This window comes from Schistocerca americana, chromosome 1 (assembly GCF_021461395.2).
Source record: "Schistocerca americana isolate TAMUIC-IGC-003095 chromosome 1, iqSchAmer2.1, whole genome shotgun sequence".
Classification (NCBI taxonomy): Eukaryota; Metazoa; Arthropoda; class Insecta; order Orthoptera; family Acrididae; genus Schistocerca; species Schistocerca americana.
Window position 1 is genome coordinate 639,444,781 of NC_060119.1, and position 26,774 is coordinate 639,471,554.

The 26,774-nt window shown below is 37.7% G+C and overlaps 1 protein-coding gene across 3 annotated transcripts in view; it reads right to left on the reverse strand.

Annotated features, from left to right (window-relative positions):
• Positions 1 to 26,774, reverse strand: part of LOC124607668 (leukocyte tyrosine kinase receptor) — a 915,076-nt gene that overhangs the window by 158,489 nt on the left and 729,813 nt on the right. For 2 of the 3 annotated variants that reach the window (XM_047139925.1, XM_047139923.1), the window contains exon 22: positions 1,151 to 1,204. The exons of the other annotated variant lie outside the window; for it this stretch is intronic. In XM_047139925.1, the coding sequence (XP_046995881.1) occupies positions 1,151 to 1,204 (54 nt within the window). The remainder of the gene's footprint in view (positions 1 to 1,150; positions 1,205 to 26,774) is intronic. 3 annotated transcript variants of the gene reach the window in all.

Genomic DNA, 26,774 nt, shown 5'->3' on the forward strand with positions numbered 1-26,774 from the left:
CACAGAAGTCAAGTGGGAAATCTTCCAATGTGGGGAGTATTTATCCAAGAAATATGTCTACATTAGTGTAGTTAAGAACATAATACACCGAAAAGGACCCATTAACTGACCATTAACAGAATCTTTGCATGAGGTCACAGCTATTCTGTGTTGTTGTCACTGCACAAGTGCTGTGTGGGGATTCTTGACAGTCTACATATATCAGCTGCAACTACTGAGCCTTGCATTTCTGGTGAAACAGGCTTCAAGCAAATAAAAATACAAATGTAGAAAAGCAAGAATACAATTCAGTGTTGTAGCATTCACTGATTCAACATGACATGAAGTCCAAAGTCAGTGGGAGTTGAGCTAACTGTGAAGCAATGGGGATGCAAGAACTATTAACATATTATTTCCTGCTCAGTATTGTGTATGATACCAGTTTCATGTATACCTGACTGGGTGCTGATTGAAAGCTCCTCATCTTTGAATGCAGGCACTGTGTCTTCCAAGTTGGAAATCTGTACAGTTTGTTTACCTCCTCAGTTGTATTATAACTTACATTTTTACCCTTCACTATGGGAAGACTTGAAAAGTGTTTTGCATCAGGTCTTGGAATTCAGTCTCAGGTCGGGGGTCTAAGATTCTAACGTGTCACTTATCACATATTTCACCTTTCATTCACACAAGCTGTATCCGTTTAGTGCACTAATAGAGTCTCCAGTCCCCATTCCTCAGGGACGTATGTCTATATTCGATCAGGTTTACCTAATTTACAATGTTTGTGACTATGTGAAAACTAAACCAGTTTATTACATCATTGAAATAATTATTTTTAGGTTCTTGTATTCCATAGGCAGAGTTATCTCACAGCACATTTGGCTTCATAAATTTTGACTCAGTAGTTTTTGGACCAGGGTTCCTTCTTTATAACTGACACATCCATCATTTTCTATCACCCTAATGGTTTGTATCACTATCATCATTGAAGCATAATGTATAAAATTACAGAATCAGAGAAATTCTTTCTGTGTTTGGGATACAGGTTAATAATTGCCATGTATGCTTGCTCAGGCATTAGGTATTAAACTCATTCAACTTCACTTTCTTAAAAAACAAATTTGCATTTCTTTAACTCAATCAAATATCTAAATAAACAAAATTGACTTACATCACATCTAAATTCTTTTCTTGATTGACATAATTTTGATCTCTGCTTTTTGAACTGAAAATAAAAATGTATTTATGAATTTACATATGTCTTTAAAAATGCTATTATCTTAAATCTGCAAATTTTCTGAAATTATGTTCATTGCTTCAAACAGTGCATTAACTGTAATGTCTTATGAAATTACCAATAATATTTAAGTTATTACACTTCAAACAACAGAACCAAACAACATGTACTGCTACAGAGAAATTCCCCTGGAGCAGAGTGTCAACTGAGATGGCAGAAGGTATTACTTAGATGCATATTAGCATTGGCAATCACAAAGTGCAGAAAAAACCATGAATATTTCTCTACATAATGACACCATCTATTTTGTACATACATACATAACTGTTTAAGGTACACCTGAGAAAATGTGGAGACATTTAAAACTAGATGTGATGTGCACAGTACCAGAAACAGACATTTGCTGGATTTGCATTCTTCAGCACTCCCCTTGGTCCTTAATAACTACAGATATTTGAGTACAAATTTTTTCAACAAGTTTCCATACATAGTTCATTATGTGTCATTCAAAATATACAAGATAGTATTGCAAACGTGGATAAAATGCTGCAATTTCTATCAAGATGAAGAATTCTTAAGAAGTAAACACTACAAAATATGATTATAAAGGTCTTTGGTGTTGTTATATCATCACTTTATGTGCTATGTTCATATATATTATAGACCACATGGTATTTGTTTATGTCCAGTTATACATAACTGTAGAATGATTCTTTCACCAACAACATACACTTTGCATAAGGACCACAAAGACAATATAATAGAAACTGGGGTTTATATAGAGGTTACAGATAGTCATTTTTCCCTCACTATTTGAGAGTGCCACAGGAAAGAAAATTACTGTCATGCACCACATGGCAGCTTGCAATGCATGTACGTAAATGTAGAGTGAGTTTAAAGGCAATTTGTAATGAAAACTGCTGAAATAATTAGTAAAAATCTACTGTTGTGCTCAGGAACAGTGACTTCTTCTTATGACAATTCCATTTTTCTGTTGAGGTCAAAATCATGAAGAGAACAAGAGCACTACAAAATGCACCTAAAGTCTTCATTCTCCCATTTCCTGTGCACAGCAGACACAAATAATCTGACAACAAAACTGACATTTTATCTGGCACTGTTAATGCGTTATATTTAATACGTGAAGTAACACCTTGCATAACAACAGTATCAATTTATATCCAGAGTGTATTTTCACAAACTAACTAATACAACAGTTTTTTTAATTGAATGTGACAAACTGAGCACATTTAACACATATGTAACAACACAATTCCTATGAACTTAAAACTATAACCAACAAAACACTTGGGTTAGCATGTGGAAACAGTAATAAATGTTGTAGATAAATAATATGGTGGTGATATACATGTAGTGGAGTTTTATTATAGCTTCTTGCTAATATGCATTACATAATGATCAACAAGAGAACATTCATTAATGTAAGTTACTTTAACTACCATATCTGAGAAATGTATACATGGTAATATTAAATATAGAAAAGAGACCTTGTTTACTGAGCTCTGAAGAACAACTGAAGCACAGAAAGTAGATAAATAAAATGAACATTGTGAAATATCTGGATTTCAAAATTTCAAATGATGTTTCACCACAGAGGCAGAAAAGAAATGAAAAGTTGCTGGGAAGATAGCAGGATCTCCTCCAAATTCGCTTTCAGGAGAGATGCAGGAAAACATTTGGAAGTAACAATGGTTCAATGACTGATATTCAAGTTACAAAGTATTAATAGTGAGTTGCTGGTTAACAATAGGTCACAATTTAAAAGTTATACTTTTAAGTCACTACAGTATGCAAATGGTGAAGAAAGATTAAAGAAGGTGTTGGAAAAAAATGTAGTGTAGGAAAAAACAGAAAAGGAACACATCAACAATAAGGATTGCTGCTGACAGAAACAGAAAGCAGTTGACAGTACTTGTACTACAGAAGATCAAACAGAAAGAGGCATACAAATCAATACTTAGTAGATGTTTTGAATCAAATATTCATCAGAGAGTCAGTTTTCATTTCAAATGCAGGTACAGTGATACTAGGAGGGAGATCCACATGAAAGCAGCATGCTTGTCAATGCTCTAATGTTTCTGTTACTGCTTACAAAGATCATTTCCTTCTGTCCAACAATTTTCTATCTTTCTCTTTCTTTTCCATGTTTATTGTCTTGATGATGGAATTTGATACCATTTGAAACATAGAAATCCTGTCACAACCTTGATCAAGTTGTTTTTGTTACCACAGCTATAAAGTAGAAGTACTTCTTCTGTATGAAATACTTGAAACAAAAAACTAGTTACTAAATGTTACTATTTACTTATAGGAGGAACAGGAAAGTTGCACAGCTCTAGTTAAGAGAGACAAATGCTACCAGTTTCTCCTCGCTTAAAAAACAAACTAATGGTAAGATGAACAGAGCATGCTGTTTAAATCTACAACAAACTTCAATAATTCATTTCTATTACTGCTACTACAACTATGCATACAAAAGTACCAAAATAAAGTTTGCCACAACTTTACGAAGGTGAGGTGAAAAGTACTTGTTCTGGCATGCAAATGATGATATCTCAATGAAATTTTGTGTCTGGTTGTTGTAATATGATGTGTAATAATGTAAGTCAGATGCCAATTTGATCTGCAGAATAGTTTTGTTCATACAGCTTAAACACAGTCATGTGGCATACGTTTTTTTTTCCAAATGGATAAACTGGAATATCATGCTGTCACAACATTCTGTTTTGGATGGCTTACTACCAACAGAAATGTGTCTAAACTTGGTGTAAGTTTACAAGGAGCCTACACCTTCATTTTCAATAGTTATGAAAGGAGTAACTGAATTCAAATGTGATTATCTTCTCTTGAATATGATCCACATGAAGGACATCCAAAAATTGGCACAGATGGAGAAAATATGGAAATTGCACAGTACAATTTTGGTCAACTGGCAATAAAGCTGTATGAAACAGATGATGTCAAAAGAAACAGAAGCGTATATTTTATATGTACAAAATTAATATTCCTTTTGTTGACTGTTGACCAAAAAACAATTTCCAAAGTAAGTCTGCATCATTTAAAACATAATAAAATAGATTTTGTGTACTGAATTGTCACTGTGAATGAAAAGTGGTCCCATCATACATGACTGAAATTGAAACAACTATCAAAGCAGTGGGAGAGGACAATGGGTAAGACAGTTTCCCTTTACTAACAAGGTTATAGCCACATTTTCCTGGATGACAAAAAGGATTCATCTAATTAATTATTTTACACAGCATAAAATAATAACAAAAGAATTCTGCAAATGTCTCCTAGGCTACTGTATGGGGATAAAAATCATATAGATAATAAGAAGTCTAGATATTAAAAGAAAGAAGTCATCTTTCATCAGTGCAATACTGATGTTCTTTAAGCTGCTTCAGCAATGGGAAAACTAAAGAATATGAATTATAAACTGTTGGAACATCCCATTTATTAGCCACATTTGATATTTCTGACTTATATCTAATTCCACAGCTATGAAATATATGGATAGAAAATATATGTAGTCTAATGAATAGGTTGAGACATCTGTAGACTGATGTTCTGCAGATCTTCCAGAATCATACTTCAAGGAGTGAAGACTAATCACTGAAAAAAGTATTTGAGAAAAGCTCTTTGGTCAAAATGGTACTGAAAAATAAAGGTATTTTTGACTGCAGTAGTATAGTATTTCACTACCAGACCAAGAACATTTCACCTTGCCTGTGTAATGGAAGTAAAACCTGTGATGTTGTATGATGACCAAGAAAACTAAAACTAAAAAATACATCTAGAGTAATGACAGATACCCACTTACCTTCATATAATGTCTAGAAAGCACAGTATAATAGCTTTCAGAGTCACCAGCTGTTTACCAATCATTGTGAGAATAACAAATATGACATGCATCCCAGGAAAAATAAAATGGTGTGATTATGTACACTTCAAAGACAAGAATATGAAATGAATATGAAGAAATCAAATGCAGCGGGGAAACTAAAATATAAGATTATAGGTAGAGAAAGAAAGAAAATGATTTAACATGAAAAAGAAATGTGATCCAAGGAAATATACAACAATACTCATAAGAAGACCATATAGTGGAAAACAAAGGTGAGTTGATAACAGCATCAAAACAGGAATAAATAAGAACATGGAAATGAGTGAACACTGAAGGGTAACATAGGAGGTGCGCACCTCCAAAAACCTAACTTCTAAGATAGACAAACTGAAGCAGACCCAGATAAAACCTGCTTGTAGAGTAATAACTGCTTAACGTACGGAGTTGTTAATGCACATGTTGGGATACTTTCCCTCTGCTATCCCAAATACACAATAAATAGATTGAATGATATGACAGTCTATAATCCAGGTGATGTGGTTGATGGAAGAGCACTTCTCATTTGAAATATCAATAGGACATAATCCAGCCCGAGATGCTGGTGTTGGCAGTAGTGCGTGTGTGAGGTGTACTTTTGTGTGTGTGTGTGTGTGTGTGTGTGTGTGTGTGTGTTTTACTGATGAAGGCCATCACCGAAAGCTTTATGCGAGTGCCTTTTAATTGTGCCTGTCTGCAACTTGACATGTCTTCTTTATAGTAAATGGCAATCTGTCTTTTCCTACATTGTTGAGATTCCTACCTGGAGTTTCCATTGCTTGATTTGGACATAATAAATTAGTAGATGATATTACTAATTAGAAATAGTAATGTCAATATGTATAACATTTTTATTTAACCTGCAAAAAGCATGCATTTGCTCTTAGAGCAAGCCTCTTACAGTACTATAGTCCAAGCCACACAAATAAAGATTTTATTTTTCTCATATAGATTCTGGGTAGTGTAATAAGGAACATTCTATCAGTGTCAGCTGCGCAAATAGGTGGTCCGAGTTCATGTAGATACCTAATCATACTAAATGTATTGTCCTGTGAATTTACTCTGCGGGTGTGTGACATGTAAAATGTACATACATTAAACTTTGCTCCATAGATCATGAATACGACATTTTGTAATGATGTGGAATGCGTCACTTTGCACAAAATAATTAATAAATTTTTTACAGTTACTGCTTCATATCTAAGAATTCATTTATTGAGTAGAAGGAGTTGTCATTCAAAAACTCTTTTAATTTGCTTTTAAATGTTGGTTGGCTATCTGCCAGACTTTTAATACTATTTGGCAAATGACCAAAGATTTTTTGTGGCAACATAATTCACCCCTTTCTGTGCCAAAGTGAGATTTAATCCAGAATTGTGAATATCATCCTTTCTTCTAGTGTTGTAGCTATGCACTTTGCTGTTATTTTTGAATTAGGATGGGTTATTAATGACAAATTTCAAAAGTGAATATATGTATTGTGAAGGTACTGTGAAAATCCCGAGTTCCTTAAATAAATGTCTGCAAGGTGATCTTGGGTGGGTTCCAGCTATTATTCTGATTACACGCTTTTGTGCAATGAATATTTTCTCTCTAAATGTCAAAATGCCCCAAAATATGATGCCATACAAAAGCAGCGGATGAAAATAGGCATAGTAGGCTAAGTTTCTGATATGTTTATCACCAAAATTTGCAATAGTCCTAATAGCATAAGTAGCTGAACATAACCATTTCAGCAGGTCGCTGATGTGTTTCTTCCAATTCAATTTCTCATCAATGCACACACCCTGAAATTTTGAGTATTCTGCCTCAGCAACAGACTTCCATTCATAGTCTATATTTATAAGGGGTGTTCTGCTGTACAGAATTGTATAAACTGTGTTTTCCCAAAAATTAGTGAGAGTCAATTTGCAGGGAACCACTTAATAATGTTCTGAAAGATGTTATTTGCAATTTCCTCAGCTGAGTCTTGCTTCTTGGATGTGATTACTACACTTGTATCATCATCAAAAAGAACTAGCTTTACATCTTCATGAATACAGAGTGGCAAGTCATTAATATAATATATATTAAGAACAATAAGGGACCCAAGACTGAACACTGTGGGACACCATTCTTGATACCTCCCCAGTTAGAGGACTCTGCTGGCTTTTGCAGACTATCTGTACTGTTAATTTCAACCTTCTGCATTCTTCCAGTTAAATATGAATTAAACCATTTGTGCACTGTCCCACTCATACCACAATACTTAAGCTTATCTAGAAGAATTTCATGATTCACACAATCAAAAACATTTGAGAGATCAAAAAATATCCCAAAGAGTGATCTTCAGTTATTCAATGCATTTAATATTTGATCAGTGAAAGCATATATAGCATTTTCTGTTGAAAAGCCTTTCTGAAAACCATATTGACACTTTGTAAATGCTTCACTTTTACAAATATGTGATGCTACTCTTGAATACATTAATTTTTCAAGAATTTTGGACAAAACTGTTAGAAATGAGATTGGATGGTAGTTGCTGGCATCAGATCTATCCCCCTTTTTATGCAATGGTTTAACAATAGCGTATTTCATGAAAGTCTCTTCGGGTTTGCTGCCGGTACTAAAATCAACCCATATAGGCCACTGTTCAGTACATGGCGCATGCGCCGCCCACCACAGTTTGTGCCTTCCAAAACAGGGAGGTGGCGCCACCTATAGTGAAACACTGCTGGCAATAATATATCGCAATCAAGGCCGCACCAAAGAACGTTCAGCTTTGATGCGAGATAATACAGGATTCCACGTCTTGCTAAGAGGAAACCCATTGTCTCTGTTGATTAAATTATCAGTCAACCTACTTTCAATTGCCTCTTTATGCACACTGTTCCAAAAACCGGAAACGTTGGCAGCCTTCACATAGCCGAGCAGAGCCCTAATCTTAGAAGGTGGACGGAAAACACTCTTAATGTTAAAATTCCTTAAAATTCGTCCAATCTTAAACGATAAGCCTCCAGCATAAGGAAGAAAGGCCACAGATCTATGTTCCTCTTCGTACACCTCCGGAGATGATCCAAACTCCATAGCCCGATGGATCTGCTTCTCGGTGTATCCATTTTCCTTAAAAACAGTCATCAAATGCTCAAGTTCTTGGGTTAAGCTGTCTGCGTCGGAAATGGCATATGCTCTCCGTACCAAAGTCCTAAGGACGCCACTACGTTGGTGTGGTGGATGACAACTCTTAGCATGCAGATACCAATCTGTGTGTGTCGGCTTTCGGTGAACACTGTGTCCCAAAGTTCCATCTGTTTTTTTATAAACCATTACGTCTAAAAATGGAAGCATCCCATCATTTTCAACCTCCATAGTAAATTTGATACGGGGATGAAGACAGTTGAAGTGGTCCAAAAATCTGTTAAGAGCACCACGTCCATGCGGCCAGACAAAGAAGGTATCGTCCACGTATCTCCAGAAGCACGTTGCTTGCAAAGCTGAAGTCCTCAGTGCCATGTCTTCGAAGTCCTCCATAAATAAATTGGCGACTATGGGTGACAAAGGACTACCCATAGCCACTCCGTCATTCTGCTCAAAAATGTTACCATTAAATAAAAAATATGTGGAGGTCAGCACATGACGACAAAGCTTCACCAGCTCCTCAATGAGTTTTTCACTGAGCAAACTAAGGGACTCTTCCAGAGGAACTCATGTAAATAGGGATACCACATCGAAACTCACTAAAAGATCTGAAGGACTCAACTTCAAAGATCCCAATCGTCGAATAAAATCTACCGAACTGGATATGTGGTGTTCACACTTGCCAACAAATGGACTGAGAGCAGATGATAAATACTTTGCAAGGTTATATGTGGGTGCACCAAAATTACTAACAATAGGGCATAGAGGAACCCCTTCCTTATGCAACTTAGGCAGACCATACAACCTAGGCAGAATGGCAGCACCAGGATGAAGTTTCTTATGTAAATCATCTGACAACGAACTCTTTTCCAACAGTGAAAGTGTCTTACGTTTGATCCTTTCTGTGGGGTCATTAGATAGTATTCTGTACGCCGGGTCGTTGAGAAGTAAATCCATTTTTAGGACACAATCATCCCACGTCATTACAACCATGGTATTCCCCTTGTCAGCTGGTAAAACTACTACTTCATCATCATTCTTCAGGGAACGAATGGCTGCTCTCTCTGCGGAAGAGATGTTATCCCGTGGTGGTCGAGCCTGACGTAATGTGTGCGACACTTCTTGCCTTATTTCCTCTGCTTGATCGTCGGGTAGGCTGTGTACTGCTTGTTCTACAGAGCATATGAACTCTGTGACAGGAAGTCTCTTGGGAGTGGGCGAAAAATTCAAACCTTTCGCCAATACTGACACTGTGGGCCCATCCAACGTCTTGTTAGAGAGATTAATCACAGTACGCCGACGTTTATCCGCTTCTGGTGCTGTAGAACGAGAATTTTAAGGAATTTTAACGTTAAGAGTGTTTTCTGTCCACCTTCTAAGATTAGGGCTCTGCTCGGCTCTGTGAAGGATGATTTGGGGCTTAGGAAACCCAGGGTGTACAAAATTCCATGTCAATGTGGGAAAGCTTACGTTGGCCATTCTATTCGCAGAGTGTAAGACAGGTGTGTGGAACATCGCCAACATACGAGGCTACAACAGCCGAAAAAATCGGCGGTAGCAGAACACTGCCTAAATGAGGGACACAAAATGAAATTTGAAGAAACTGTTGTGGTTGCCAACATTTCCGGTTTTTGGAACAGCGTGTATAAAGAGGTGATTGAAATTAGGTTGACTGATAATTTAATCAACAGAGACAATGGGTTTCCTCTTAGCAAGACGTGGAATCCTGTATTATCTCGCATCAAAGCTGAACGTTCTTTGGTGCGGCCTTGATTGCGATATATTGTTGCCAGCAGTGTTTCACTAAGGGCGGCGACACCTCCCTGTTTTGGAAGGCACAAACTGTGATGGGCAGCGCATGCGCCATGTACTGAACGGTGGCCTATATAGGACGTCGATTTGCAACCTGGCGTCAGTTCTCAGCGGGACTCATGAGCATAAGCAGCATTTTCCTGAAGATGGCGAACAGTTGGATCGCCGAAATATCAAGTCAAGTTAATTTTAGGATCCGGCAGCAAACCCGAAGAGACTTTCAAGACTTATTACCCCGGGAAAGCCTACGTAATCACAGCGTATTTCAGTCTATCTGGAAAAATGCCCTGTTTCAGTGAGCTATTACATATGTGGCTAAGACTCCTACTGATTTGTTGGGAAAAAGCTTTTAGTACTCTGTTGGAAATGCCATAAATTCAATGTGAGCTTTTACTTTTGAGTGAATTTATTATTTTCTTAATTTCAGTAGGAGAGGTGGGTTGAATTTCAATTTTATCAAATTGCATAGGTACTGCCTCTTCCATATACTGCCTTTGCATTTTCTAATGAATAGCTGGATCATATTTTTTCTACAGCACTTAAAAAATGATTATTAAAATGTTTTCTACTTCTGACTTATTGTTAACAAACTTTTCATTGTGTTTGATAGAAATACCATCTTCCTGTGCTCTCAGTTGCCCTGTTTCCCTTTTAACAATATTCCAAATTGTTTTAATTTTATTATCAGATGTGCTAATCTCAGACATAATGCACATACTTCTGGACTTTTTAATAAATTTTCTTAATACAGTGCAGTAGTTTTTATAATGTTTCACTGTTTCAGGATCATTACTCCTCCTAGCTATAAGATAACTCACATTTCCCTTTTCTGTTCACAAGATATTTTTATCCCTTTACTGAGCCATGACTTTTTACATGGTTACTTAGAATTATATTTCAATGTTTTCTTAGGGAAACTGTTTCCAAATACACTCACAAAGATATCATGAAATAGGTTAAATTTTAAATTAGTATCATGTGTCCTGTACACCTCATCCCAGTCTAACTGTTGCAAGCTTTCCCTAAAATTCTGAATTGTTAAATTATTAATGGAACACACTATTTTGGAGGACTGTTTTGCATTACTGTATGGAGCTATATTATATACTGTAACTATAGTTCAATTCTTTTATCTTGGCGGCTCGCGCATGCCCGCCTAGACGCGGGAGATTGCTGCGTTGCCAGTTGCACACGACGCACGCGCCAAGAGAAGCAGCGCCATAGTATAGCATAGTTCGCAAGCTTACGTTTAGGGGGGAGCGCACAGTTCATGAAGTAAAGCCACCACGGCCGCATTAACCCTTTCGCTGCTACAAAGACGTGCTCCCTGCATTCCGCGCTGTGGGCGATTTTGTCACTGCACTGCTCGCCTGTGCAGACACATTGTGTTCCGACTGCTTTTACACTCTTTATCATTCGATTCCACAAAAACTATTTGGCTCAAAAATTAGATTTTTACCTATCTTCTTGACTGATACCTTCCCCCCATAAATGACTTAATTTTGTTTCGATGTTCAACGCTGTTATTATGCAGCATTAAATATAGTAAACCATTGCACGAAAGTTTGAAGAGTTTGCAGAGGTAAAGTCCATAGAGTATACTTTCCGTATGGTCGATTTTAGTTGCCACAATGTTGAGAATGAAATGTGGACAAGATAACTATATATTTCATTTAATTTAAGTACCACATAAGTGTCGTATGTAATATTGAGAAATATTCCACCTTTCGCGACTGTAACAAAAGTTTTACTTACACTGGGCACGTTTGGCTTTATTTTAAAGCACTTCAATCAATCAAAACGAAGTAGACAAAATACATTAAACAAAACTGTGGACTTACAAAAACATTAGGACTTGAATATACCGTCTGTCAGTGAAGTGCTCAGAGCTATGTCAAATATAATTTTGTGTGTGGCACACACAAACAGCATTTATTTGCTAAAACACTGATGAGCCAACACAAACGTTGAATATTGTGCTACCGCAGCACAAAACTACGAAAGGTGACTTGGCAATGGAGGACACAAAATACAGTCCTCTTATGATGCTTCAAAAGAGAGAAACGCGTCTGGTCTAAATACATCGCTTATTACAGTTGCAGAAGAGGGATATATTTCAATACCATTGGTAAAACTGCGACTGTGGAACAAAAACAAGAAATAGAACATGAATACCATTGTGTATGTGCCATACCTTTTACCGATGGAAGTGCTTTAAAATAAAGCCAAATGAGCCCTGTGTAAATAAAACTTGTATTACAGTCGTGAAAGACGGAATATTTCTCAATATTACGTACGACACCTATGTGGTACTTAAATTAAATGAGATATTGTTATACAGTAAATATTATACAAAATTTAGGTATCTTGTCCACATTTCATTCTCAACATTGTGACAACTAAAATCGACCATACAGAAAGTATACGCTATGGACTTTTACCTCTGCAAACTGTTCAAAATTTCGTGCAATGGTTTACTACATTTAATGCTGCACATCAAAACAAAATTAAGTCATTTATGGGGGGAAGGTATCAGTCAAGAAGACGTGTAAAAATCAAATTTTTTGGCCAAATAGTTTTTGTGAAATCGAATGATAAGTGTGGCAAAGCAGTGGGAACACCATGTGTCTGCACAGGCGAGAAGTGCAGTGATGACAAAATCGCGCACAGCGCGGAATGCGAGGAGCACGTGTCTGCAGCAGCAAAAAAGTTAGTGAAGAGTCAAAGCACTAGAAATTTCATTCAAACGAATAAAATTCATGAAGTAAGGCACTGCAATATTGTTCTTAAATAAAGAAAATATTAAACACCGCACAAGGTTTGAACTCATAACCTTTCACTTGGAAGCCCAACACCTTAACCATTCCGCTACCTCAGCTCATCGAGCAGTGTAACTCCGTAAGGACTCTAACACCTCACGCAACTACTTATAACCATTGTTGGTATGACTATGAATTACTCACGTTTCGTCGAAGGAAATAAACAATTACCGCTGTTCTTTATTGCGAAAAAGCAGTTTGTGAGATTGAAACAAACACCTTTCCTTGCTATCGCCTGAATTAGGAGTCTTATTGCTTGTTTGGTTTAATTAATTAATAGAATATGAAGCAACTGGTATAAAGAATGCTTTTTCCAAACTTTCTATGAAAGAAAGTCTGCTATCAAGACATTGCTTTTGTTCTATTACTTTATTTATGACTGAACGTTTCTAAAACTGAAGACACTCGTCTGTGCTCTGCACTGCAGTCGAGATCTGGCAACGTCGTTCTCTGTTCATTGGCTGACTGTGTTTTGTGACGTCAGATGCGCAGAACGAACCTAAACTCGGCCACCAAGATATATGACGCGCACTTTAGCTGCGCATCATGATCAGACAGACCATTCTTAACAGGAAAAGTTTTTATTTGGTTAAATTTATCTTGGTCTATGAAAATGTTATCTATCAGTGTGCTGCTTTCCAGTCCCACCCGAGCAGAGAAATCAATAACTGATGTCAAATTGAAAGAACTAGCTTACATGGCAGATGCTCTATCTGACTGAGCCACCAAGGACAAAATGACAGATACAAACTTTCTCTAAATGCCATTAGATTACTGTAGCAAAAGTTAGTAAATTGGTCACAAAACTTGGCTTACATCTGGATATTGCTGTATTGTTTACAAGTCTTCACCACAGTACATTTTGTAACTGATGGTGTAGATAATGCTAATAGTCTAAGATGTTCAATATTCATAAACTGATGTCTAAATGTTATACCTCTGACAGGTGTAAGACATTAAGTGGCAATGTTAGCCAACCATTGCTAGTGCACTGGCCATGAAATACTGAGATCTGGGTTTTAACCGTAGTTCAACACTCAATTTTATTTTTTCTAAATGTCCACTGAAGTGTATACTCAGCTAAAAAAAGCAGAGAACTGTCAACCCAAAGTGTTCTGAGACTTAGTTAAATTGAATTCTCTGCTGTATATGTTTTTTCAGCGTAGTGAGGGATGTACTATGTAATTTGACAGGGAGGCAAGAAAATGGCAGGCTGAAACTCCAAGTGGTTGATGAGGCACTTACAGATAGTAAAACTGGTAACATATCGTCTGTGGATAGGTAGGATCATGGTAAGAATCCTGGTCTGGTACACAATTTTCACTAGTTAGATATGATTGTTGCTCTGCTTACCACTCAACTATTTCTTAATAATATGCATAATTCTCTTATGGCAGCACAGGTAACAGGACACTGGATATAGCCACCTCTGCACCTTTGATTACTGCCTGATATGACCCTGCCCTCCATAAATAACATAAATGGTTAAATCAGAACCCAATCAATGTCAGACATGACTTGGTAGGTCCTCTCCTCAATACGTGACATCCTAAAGCTATTGTCACACAAGATGCGAAGGTAAATGTGTACATGGGGTGTGACAATGAATGTGTGTCAGGAACAATTTGATGTTGTGGAACATATCCACCCATGACCAGCAGGTCCAGTATGTCAAGACTTTTTAGTGTTGCAAAATTATTGACACAGATATTTATATAATGTCACATTTGGCCATATATTATCTGTACTGTAAAACTGATAGCCAACTAGGGATCATCCATGGCCACTTTTGCTCAAGCCAAAGATGTTGAGAGGATGAGCTTCAAAGTGCTGCATGGATGCAGTTGATTGTTTAATTATTGTTAATTTTTTTCTTGTGTCGCTGGAGGAGTTTGTAAGGAAGGGATAGAGACATATAAATTAGCTCCATTGAGAAATACGTAAAAATCATAATGAAAATACAATTTTTCATCATTATTATAAATTATTGTCCAGTATTTTGCTAATATGCAAAATATATTTTATGATTGTGAAGAGAAAGATACTGCAATACATTTTTTCCCAAGTAAGCTTCCTGTTCTCAAAAGTGGTCACTGAACCGGCTACTTGTGAAAAAGCAAGTTTTAGAAAACCACTATAGGTTCCTGAATGTACATTTAGAAAGGGATCAATATGATGCAAGACTGCTCTCTATGTTGTAGAGTGAACCAAGAAGGTGCTGTATTGAGCTACATTGTTCTGAAATAAAATGCTATGTATTTGTATTTGAAAGGTTCTAGTAGGAAACTCCAGATTGGAATATCACCAATTATGGAAAGAACATAACACTAATCACTATAAAAATGACACACTGAGCCACAGATGGGCTTCACAGTCAGTAGCAATCTATCCTTTCCATAACTGTTAAAAGTTCAACTAGAGGTTTTTCATGTTTAAATTTATGTACAAGAAGACAAATTCTTCATAAATTTTATTGTCAGTGACTGTATGCGATAAAGTAAAAGTAAAAGGCAAAACTTCTCCAGAAATTTTTGCACTTTCATTAAATTAATTGTGGTATGCACCTCTACTGATTATGTAAACATGAAAACTTCTGATCGTCATGAATATAAAAGAAATAAGACATGAACTGAAATTTTGAATCAACCCAAGGTAAGTTAACAAATATCAGAGATGGCAGCATAGTACTGGTGGGGCATTGACTATAAGGCAAGGATCTCAGTCCCAGTCTGACACATAGTTTTAACATATTAGAAATGTTCAAATTTTTGTTTGCTTGTTCACACGTGCAAGTGCTGTCAGAGACATTTTTTAAAGTAGAAATTGAAATGTTTTTAAAGACTTCTTATTAACATACAGAGACCATTGATATATCCACAATCTGTTTTGGGATTACCTCTGTTAATCTTAAACACTTAATGCAGCTATTTCATATCTAATCATTTTCAGACACAAATTCTGTGTGATATGTTTGTTTGGATGGCCATATTCCACAGCAGCTGTTATCAATATCTGTCAATTATTATTTATATTTTTTGGTCTTAAGTGTACTGCAGTTTAAGAGTGTTACATGAGATGCTTTTTACTTTAACTGACTAAGTGTCATCACTGGTTTGACACCTGTTACTCCTCTTAACAAAACATCTGGAATAAGCACATGGAAGTACTGTAAAGCATTTACAATATGTTTATTTGGTTGGTCCTTTTCCACAATAATCTTTTTTTTTTCTCCTAGGCATACTGGAAACTCTAGTTTAATACTCTCTTAAACTGCAGTACACTTACAACAGAAATAATAATAATGAACTCTGTATGGTTTGCATAGTAAGTGGAGAATCTTGGTGTCACAGATCATGTCAAATTACATGACAGTGCATCAACCAGTTTGTGGAGCATGACAATGCATAGGACATTATAACTGAAATAATGTGGGAGGACAACACAAAGTTCATCATATAGTTAACACTATTGACACAATTCATCATGATAGGAGGCAGAGACAGACTTCTTGATTTGATCTTGAACATTCACATGAAGCACTCCACCTCTGAGCTAGAAGCCAGGTGAATTACTGATAGCAAAAACAACTGACAATGTGTGAGTAGTACTCTCAACACTGTGGAGGGTAGTTTTGCAACATACAGAAAATTCTTCCTGAGAAAGAGCCCACAAAACTGATGTGCACTGTGCCCCTAGGGTGCTCTGGGATCGACATGGGTCACAGGCTGATTCTGAGCACTGGTCAAGACCGCACAGTATGTTCAACGTTGTGTTTGATCACTGGCCAGTAGAAACAGTCAGCAGTGCATCACAAGCAGCAACTGTAGTACGTGAGGTGCAATGCCATGACCACTCGACAGCTTTGCTCCTCCGTTGCAAGAATAAGAACCCCATTAATAACAATGAGGCAGTCACATAGTATGTCACATCATGCTGCACTGAATCCATTCCTGAAGGAGCGTGTTTTGGGCATCCCTTATGGGCTATGGATACTATTATCTGGAACAGTGAGTCAGCAATTGTGGCAATTTTGACCTCCAATACAATCAAAGGAAAATCTAGCAATGTTTACTGCAAAAAGTAGAGCCTCTTGTTGATGGAAATCCAGTTTGGCCCTGCCAGCTACTGCAATAATGCATCTGTGTTAGAATGCTGGCGAATGGACTGGTAACAAATGTCATAGCAATAATTATTGAGAAAGAGAACCCACATCTGCAATAGGTGGAGAGTCCTATCAAATAGCTTCAAATGAGGACTGAACAACAAAAAAAAAAAAAAAAAAAACTTTTTAATACCAAAAGTGACAGCCAGAACATCCTTTTCCAGCTGTAAATAGTTATGTAGTTATGATGCAGGGTTGAAAGTGTCTTTAACATGTAAGTGATGCACTGCTTGCTGCCACCAGGGTTTTGATGTGACAGGAAAGGACTTATGCCATAATGAGAAGTGTTGGTGGTCTGGATTAATTGTTTACCAAGCATAAAAGAAGCCAAACAGGGAGTGAAACACAAGCACTGTTTGAGGGACATCATCAACTCCTCTGGATGTGGAATGGGATATGAATCTGTGACACATTGTGTGCTGACTGATTGTTTAAAATCTTCGCAAAAGCACACAGCACTATTTGTTTTCTCAGTCATTACCACATGGATGCTCCATTGTCTAGATGAAATAGGAGAATTGACACCTATTTACTGCCAATGCTGCAGTTTGGACTTGGCAGTTGACTGTGCAGCATTTGACAAAGGGAATGGTATGCGGATGACAAACTTTAGGAATTGCTGGTGGGTTAAAAGAGACATGGGCCTTGAAATTTTCTGCCCAATCCCAGGTATTCTGAGGTAGCTGGCCATACAATCATAGTAAAGAGCCCATATCTTCATTACAACACTAAACAGATTTCATCAACAATCAGGTTACTCATATCATGAACAACGTTAGCAGAATATGCTGGGACATTACTCGAGAGGCATTGGAGACAGCTTCTCAGTCCACGGAAAACACTGGGTCTCCAACAACCATACTGTAGATTGCCGACTGCCTTGAACTGAAGCAAAATGGCCTAGGTTTCAGCACAGCCCATGAAAGGCATCTGTGTACAGGCAGTCCTGTCCAATTTGCAACACATGGGCTCTGGGGCAGGACCCCCAACCTGTTCATTAAACAGAAACAGGTACGGAAGGAGAGTGAGTCCAAGTGGCCAAAAAATGCAATTGTGTACCACAACTCTCCTACTTAATTTCAGTTCACGTTATTCAGTCCTGGACAACTTCGACTACAGGATTGAACAAGGGGAATGCCATAGTTTGAATTATGGTATCAGGTATTAATTGGACAATTACATCTCTAATTAGCTAGTCCCCATATGAGTTAGCATATTGGGGACACTCAAACCGAAACTTGCATGAGAGACTTTGCAGGTTGGTGATCTAGATTGCATACAACTGCCCTTTGTGCTTGTGGTACCGATTAAACTGAAACCATGTTTCCACCACATGAGTTTGATTTCCAAAATATTGAGTGAGCATCTTACAGAGTTACTCAAAGTTAAGTTTCATGGAGTCAGTGGAGGGCACAATTTCATACAAACCTGCACTGCTGGATAATAACAAGGTGACATTATCACCAGGATCAACAATACACCTTACCTAGCAGTGCACCAATAACAGGCACAGGGTATAGCCCCACCTTTCTGTAGACTCGCCGAAACTGGCAAATGGTGTTGGGGGCACTGGGAAAGACAGCTTCTCTGCAAGTGCCTGGCCAGCCACCAGTGTGGCATGAGAGCATAGCAATTCTGAATTCTTTTTGAGCAGCTTCTACATCTGCTCATGCTGCAGCTTTTGTTGCTGGAGGTTGTAATGGGACACCTTTTTCTAAGATAATCTTTTTTTAATATAGAAGTAGCTGATACCAGAATTAATCCCAAATTTCGTATAGGTGAACACATTCTCGGCTGTTTCACTGAAAGAATTTCATGATTTTGTATATGATATATTATATTTCAGGTTCAAATGTGTAAAAAGAAATTAATTTGTTAGTACTCTATATGTACAGTTAAAATTACTCGTCTTTTAGAAACATTTGAAATTATGAAATTTATGGCATATTTAAAATTCATATTATTAATTGCACAATCTAATGTGAATCATTATATTTATTTCTGGACTCATTTATAAAGTGATGATATAACTTGAAGATTCTTCTTCTGTCAAGAAAGTTCGTAAATTCTTTTGTTCTGTAAACTCTTCAATTCAACTCTTTGGAATATTGTGAGTACCACAGAATGATAATAGTAGTGGGCATGCCTTTGATGGAGACAGGTGTATTTACGTGATTGACACTAACAATGTAATCTGGAATATTAAGTGGAAATTGTATAAACAGTGTGATATTTAATAATGAGACAAAGAATATAATTCAAGTAGTATACAGGCAAATCTTCATCAGTTATTTAGTGGTCAGGAACCCACAACGTTAAATCAAAATTTCAGCTGCAAGAATGTACACCTAGATGCAAGACTTGGAGCCAACAAAAAAGAAGAAAAAATGAAGAAGATAAGTAAAAAGTTTTTCTTTTGTGTATCTTACGCCTCTTGAAGCTTTCGAAAATAATGAAGAGACTAAGAAAAAATTAATGGTGATATGTGGGAGGGTAAGATTATAAGGTACAACTGCTCCTGCCAGCACTGCAAAAATGCTGGGTCCATGGTGGCCAAAAATGAACACTAAGAAAAATATAAATAAAACCATCATATCTGTAAGAAAGCCTATTCCACCACTAATGTATCTGCAAGGGCATCTCAATGCCACAAAACTTTCCTCTTAGCACAATTGTAATTAATTTAGCCAGTGGTGGCTCGGATGTGGAAGCCAGGGAGCTGAATCCTGGAAGACGAAGACGAACTCGACATCAGGCTCATTCCACAGGGAACAGAGAGTCCCGGGAGAATCAAGTAGAGACAGGCATGGAGAAAGGCACAAAACACTACCAGCATGAATGACTGAACAACTATCACGTGGAACCAGGTGCAATGTGAAGGCCAGGTCCAAGTTGGTTGATGTTTAAGAATTGGTGGGTCTGGACCACCTCTGTTGGCAAGTAAACACTTAGGTTAGTGGTTCTGCCTGCTTTCTGACAGCTTGCCACTCTAATCTGCTGCAACACCCACATCAGTTCATCTGCGTCCATTTCAATGCCCACTAGCGGGGATACCAAACAAATCTTCTTTTCAAATGAAAGCTCAAGCTTTACATTTAGTTATAAGAGACTGTTTAATGACTCCCAGTTCGTAGTTATGTTTTCATGACATCTATTATTCATACATGATGAATAATAATTTGGTCTTACTGCAGTTGAAAGACATTAAAAAGAAAAATCATTTTCATTTTCTGCAAAATTAAAATAGTATGCTTATCAATAATCACTGATGATATATCAATAATCACTGATGACAGTTATAACATCTTGGGTTCCAGTTAAACTGGAAACTTTTTAACACTGTTTCCCACAGGACAATATGTTTTTCAGTGCTCTTTTACTGTAAAACTTTATTACCTTTTTAAATACTATTTTTTTCTTTGTCCTCTGCTTAATAGGTGGCCATTATGAGCCTGTGTATGATCTGCCAGCACTGATTTGGTTTCTCTTCTGTGTGGAATATTGTAGAGAAAAATATCCACAATAGGTGGAATGGCACACCAAGAAATACATAAGCAGTTACCAGTTTAGAAAAAAATCAATGCAAGACTACGAAGAAGACTAGAAAACCACAACATTTACAGGGTTTTCCTAATTGTATGGATGAAAGTGATATTTGTGGCACAATTCATTTCTTATTTGTATTTATTATTAATCAATGAAATTTTACTCCTTATATATTCCCCTGACCCATTTTACTACTCACAGTAGCTTCTACAAGTAACAGACCAGGGCCCTCAGTGTTTCCAGAGTTTTGTGCCATGCTTTCTGCTTCAGTGCTGAGACACTGCACAGCATCAATTGTTGCTGGCACAATTAAGTTTTGAAATTTTCTCACATGCATTATTTTGCCATCAGTCTTCTGATCGGTTTGTTGTGGACCGCCGCTCCGCATTGACCTTTTCATTTCAGAGTAGCACTTGTGTGCTACTTCCTAAATTAATTGTTGGATGTATTCCAATCTCTGTCTCACTCTACAGTTCCCTCTAGTACCATGGTTTAATGCATGTCTTATCATCCTGTCTGTTCTTCATGTCAGTCATTCAGTGTTTCCAATGTTCCTTTCTTCACCAATTCTGCAGAGAACCTTACTCCTTATCTCATCAATCCACCTGATTTTCAAAATTATTCTGTGGCACCACATCTCGGGCACTGTTCCCACTGTCCATGATTCACCACCATGCAATGCTGTGCTCTAAATGTATGTTCTCACAACATTATTTCTCAAATTAAGACCTATGTTTGATACCAGTAGACTCCTCTTGGCTAGGAATGGAATGTCCCCTTTGTCTGTGCTAGCCTGCTTCTTAAGTCTTCCTTGCTTCTTCTGTCATAAGTTATTCTACTTCGTGGTGACTACCAAGTTTTATGTTAACTTTCTCACTGTCCCCATTGCTTGCCCCCCCCCCCCCCCCCCCGGCTTTTTTTGGCTTACATTCAATCCACATTCTGTACTCTAAGACTATTCATTCCATCCAACAGATCCTGTAATTCTTCTTCCCTTCGACTGAGGATAGCAAAGTGAATCTTATCATTCATATCCTTTAAACCTGAATTTTAATCCCACTCTTAACTTTCATTTTATTTCCATCATTGCTTCTTTCACATATAGCTTGAACAGGAGGGGAGAAAATTTACATCCCTGGAGGGGAGAAAATTTACATCCCTGTCTCATACCCTTTTCAAATGAGCACTTTGTTCTTGCTTTTCCAATCTTATTGTTCCCTCTTGGTTCTTGTACAGATTGTATATCACCTGCCTTTCCCTATAGCTTACTCCTTTTTCTCTCAGAATTTTGAAAATCTTGAACCATAGCACACTGTTGAATACTTTTTCTGGACAGAGAAATCCTATGAGTTTATTTTAATTTTTGTTCAGTCTTGCTTCCATTATCAATCACAAAGTCAAAACTGCCTCTCTGATGCCTTTGCCTTCCCTAAAGCCAAACTGATCATCATCTAACAGGTACCTAAGTTCCTTTTTCATTCTTCAGTATCTTATATTAGTCAGCAGCTTGGATGTAAGAGATGTTAAGCTGACTATGCAACAGTTTTTGCATCTATCTGCCCTTGCTATCTTCAGAATTGTGAAGACGATATTTTTTTCAAAGTCTGGTGGCAAGTCGACAGTCTCATAGATTCTACCAGAAACCTGAATAGCTGTTTGGTTGCCATTTTCCCCACTGATTTAAGAAATTCTGATGGAATTCTAGTTTCTTATTCTGTCATCAGACAAGTCCTTCCCCTCACAGAAACCTTCAATGTACTCTTTCCACCTATCTGCTCTTTCCTCTGTGGTTTAACAGTGGAATTACAACTGCACTCTTAACATTAGCACCCTTCACCAAAGGTTGTTTTTGAATTGTCTATATGGCTTGTCAGTCCCTCAAACTACCATTTCTTTTTCGATTTCATCATATTTTTCCTGTAGCGATTTCGCCTCGGCTGCTCTGCACATCAAAGTAGGAATATTGCTGTTTTCCTGTCTTTCCTTGAGTATTTTTGTACTGCCTCCTTTCATTTCTTCTGCCACCCAAGGTTTCTTCGCAGTTACTTTCCTTGTATCTACAAGTATGTTTGACTGTCCAACATCTACACAACTGGCCCTTAAAACTGCTACACCACGAAGATGACATGCTACAAATGTGAAATTTAACCAACAGGAAGAAGATGCTGTGATATGCAAATGATTAGCTTTTCAGAGCATTCACACAAGATTGGCGCCGGTGGTGACACCTACAATGTGCTGACATGAGGAAAGTTTCCAACTGATTTCTCATACACAAACAGCAGTTGACCAGTGTTGTCTGGTGAAACGTTGTTGTGATGCCTCGTGTAAGGAGGAGAAATGTGTACCATCACATTTCTGACTTTGATAAAGGTCGGATTGTAGTCTATTGCAATTGCGGTTTATCGTATCAGGACATTTCTGCTTGTTTTGGTCGAGATCCAATGACTGTTAGCAGAATATGGAATTGGTGGGTTCAGGAGGGTAATACAGAATGCTGTGCTGGATCCCAAAGGTCTTGTATCACTAGCAGTCAAGATGACAGGCATCTTATCTGCTTGGCTGTAATGGATCATGCAGACACGCCTCAATCCCTGAGTCAACAGATTGGGACGTTTGCAAGACAAGAACCATCTGCACGAACAGTTCGATGACATTTGCAGCAGGATGGACAATCAGCTTGGAGACCATGGCTGCGGTTACCCTTGATGCTGCATCACAGACAGGAGCACCTGCAATGGTGTACTCAATGAGGAACCTGGGTGCATGAATGGCAAAACGTCATTTTTTCGGATGAATCCAGGTTCTCTTTACAGCGTCATGATGGTCGCATCGGTGTTTGGCAACATCGCGGTGAACACACATTGGAAGCGTATATCACCCTTTGTGATGGTATGAGGTGCCATTGTTTATACGTCTCGGTCACCTCTTGTTCGCATTGACACACTTTGAACAGTGAACGTTACATTTCAGATGTGTTACAACCCATGGCTCTACCCTTCGTTCGATCCCTGCAAAACCCTACATTTCAGCTGGATAATGCACGGCCACATGTTGCAGGTCCTGTACGGGCCTTTCTGGATACAGAAAATGTTCGACTGCTGCCCTGGCCAGCACATTCTCCAGATCTCTCACCAACTGAAAACGTTTGGTCAATGGTGGCCGAGCAACTGGCTCGTCACAATATGCCAGCCACTACTCTTGATGAACTGTGGTATCATGTTGAAGCTGCATGGGCAGCTGTACCTGTACACACCATCCAAGTTCTGTTTGACTCAATGCCCAGGCGTATCAACGCCATTATTACAGCCAGAGGTGGTTGTTCTGGGAACCATTTTTTCAGGATCTATGCACCCAAATTGCGTGAAGATGTAATCACATGTCAGTTCTAGTATAATATATTTGTCCAATGAATACCCGTTTATCATCTGCATTTCTTCTTGGTGTGGCAATTTTAATGGCCAGTAATGTATGATTTCTCTTTTTTAGATATGCCCACTCCTCTTCAACTGAACTGGCTACTGTGATATTCCTTATCACAGTAGCCACACCCTTAGAAAACTTCAAATGCATCTCATCATCCCTCAGTACTTCAGGATCTCACTTCCTGCCACACTGATTCTTCGTATGATTCTCTTAAACTTCAGTCTTCTCTTCATCATTACTAAATTATGATTTGAGGCTACATATGCTGCTCCTATGTATGCCTTACCATCCAAAGTCTGATTTGGCAATCTCTGTCAGACGATGATGAACTGCTGTTGGAGTCTTTCCATGTCTCCGGGTATTTTCCAAGTATAACCCCCCCTCTTGTGATTCTTGACCAGAGTACTGTAATTCATTCAGCATAAGAATCAACCTGATGTAAACATTGCACCATGTATTCTTCTGTGTTTGCTGGAACCTCAATGGATTTCCATGTCATGCGGGACTACAGCCAAACTGTCATGTACGATAATAAGGGTACGTTTTGTGCTGTGCGTTACATGCACATTGACTTAGCGACAACAGCTTTACCACCACATTTAACCTGGACAGCATTGCACAGTCAGCTGGTACAGCTAGCCTGCAGTAATGTGGCCAGCTGCAGCTCACACGTAAAAGAAATGAGCAGCAGAGGAGCAGCACAGCTTCGAATGTCATTTAATTTTTAAGCAGAATGAAATAATACACTGCAAATATCCCATGATATGCTCCTTAGATGACTATACAAAAACCATAACATGTAATCATTTTTAGCTAATGTACAATTGTAATTAAAAGGAAGAATGATGAAAATTCCTGACTTAACTGCTGGGTAATTTTTCTGAATAAGCTGTGTGCAACATTAAGAGAGTATTGAAGGATTTCACCGTATAGTTAAATATTGAAGCCACTGAAGTTATTACTTACAGTCAGTCATCTGGTAATCTCTTAGCTCCTTCCTTATCCAAATCCGAGAGATACATTTTAGTTCTGGAAGTGTCACCTGCTACATTGATAATGAGCCTACCAACAACAGAATCCATGAAGCCAACCAGGAGCAGCATTTTCTCTTCTTCTTTTATTATGAGCTGCTCTATATCCTGCCAGCATTTGGCAGTGATGTGTGATAAAGCTGCATGTGTTAGTTCCAGTATATCTGCATAACAGTCTTGTTACTTCTCGGGCCAAATTCCACAGCTTGGCTCCAGATCAGTTCTATTGGGTTCATATTGTAATGGTACAGAAGCAAATGTAAAAATCCAGCATTTGTATGGTGTGCTCGATACTGTGAAAATGATTGTTTTTCATGTTTCTACAATACTTATCTACCTCTGTGGTATAAAACAATGGACAAGTCCAAATAAAGAGGATGTAGTTGTTTATTTTTGCCTTAAAAATTAAATTGTTATGTTTCCTTAATTTAAATAACTTTTATGAACAGTCTTTCATAAAAAATCGATAATTAAGAATTTGTATTTGAAATGGAAACAGGAATTTCATGTCCAACATGTAGTTAGAAACAAGAAGACATGCATTATTTATAAAAAATTATGATGAGTTTTATTATTACGAGGTGTAGGCATTTCAAATTGAATGGAAAAAAAAAGTGGGAAATTTGAACCAACACATGAATAATCACTACCAACTGTGTTACACATTCCATGCTAGTTTGTTTATCAACTACGTTATATACAACACTGGGAAAACATCAAAATCGATTATCTCCTTAAATCTATGAAAAATATTAAGAACAGCTTATTTCTCAGCACTTTTTAACCATGTTCCACACTCGTGTTTCACTATGGAACAGAAGGCAACCCCAGCCATTTTTATACTGCGCAATAACAGCGTGACAATCAGAGCACAACAGTGCAGAGGCTGTGACTGTACACGATTTCTGAAATTAAAACTACATAGCTAAATCATGATTGAGAAAAACATTGGTCACTGTTAATACATTTGAATATCTTGAAGTTTCATTTAATGTAACTTAGTAATAAGATATCTAATACATAAGCAGGACCTACTTCCAAGAGTGTTACAACACCAGTGTACTTGTGCTACAGCTTCTGACCAATCATCGTGTTTGTGTTTGTTTAGATCAGATTTATTCTTATGATGAACGGATTATAGCTGTTATTAACTGAAATTTATTGCAGAATTCAGTTGGCCTTCCTCCACTCTCTTTCTTACTGCCTAGGTCAGGTATCTCCAAACTACAGCCCATGGGCCAACACTGCTGACAAACACCATCAGTCTGGCCCAAGGTAACAGGTCAGAGGTGCAGGGTATCTGCCTGCCACCATTCTTTTTTACTACAGTCAAACTTTGCTTACTCTGCATTTCCCATAATGAGTGATTCACACAATGAGAGAGAGAAAAAAAAAAAAAAAAAAGAAAATACAAGGAACCAAGAAACGGATTCACTTAATGGATGATGTTTCACACGAAGGGTCTATTTAGTGTTATTTTTTTGAGTCTTTCATAACCAGTTCACAAACCACTAATGTAAATGAACACTAGGTCACACATTCTCCTACACACTACTGCTCTATAAAACAGAAGCTCTGACAATGCTGTATTCAGTAAGCTGTACTGATCGCGCAAATGTTGTCAGTTGCACTACTGCTCAGGCATCCACAATCATATTGCAAATCCTCTGTAGCAATGTTGCAAGATCTGTTCTTTGCTGGCACATCACAACTCTTTCCCTTGTAGTACCTATTTATAAAT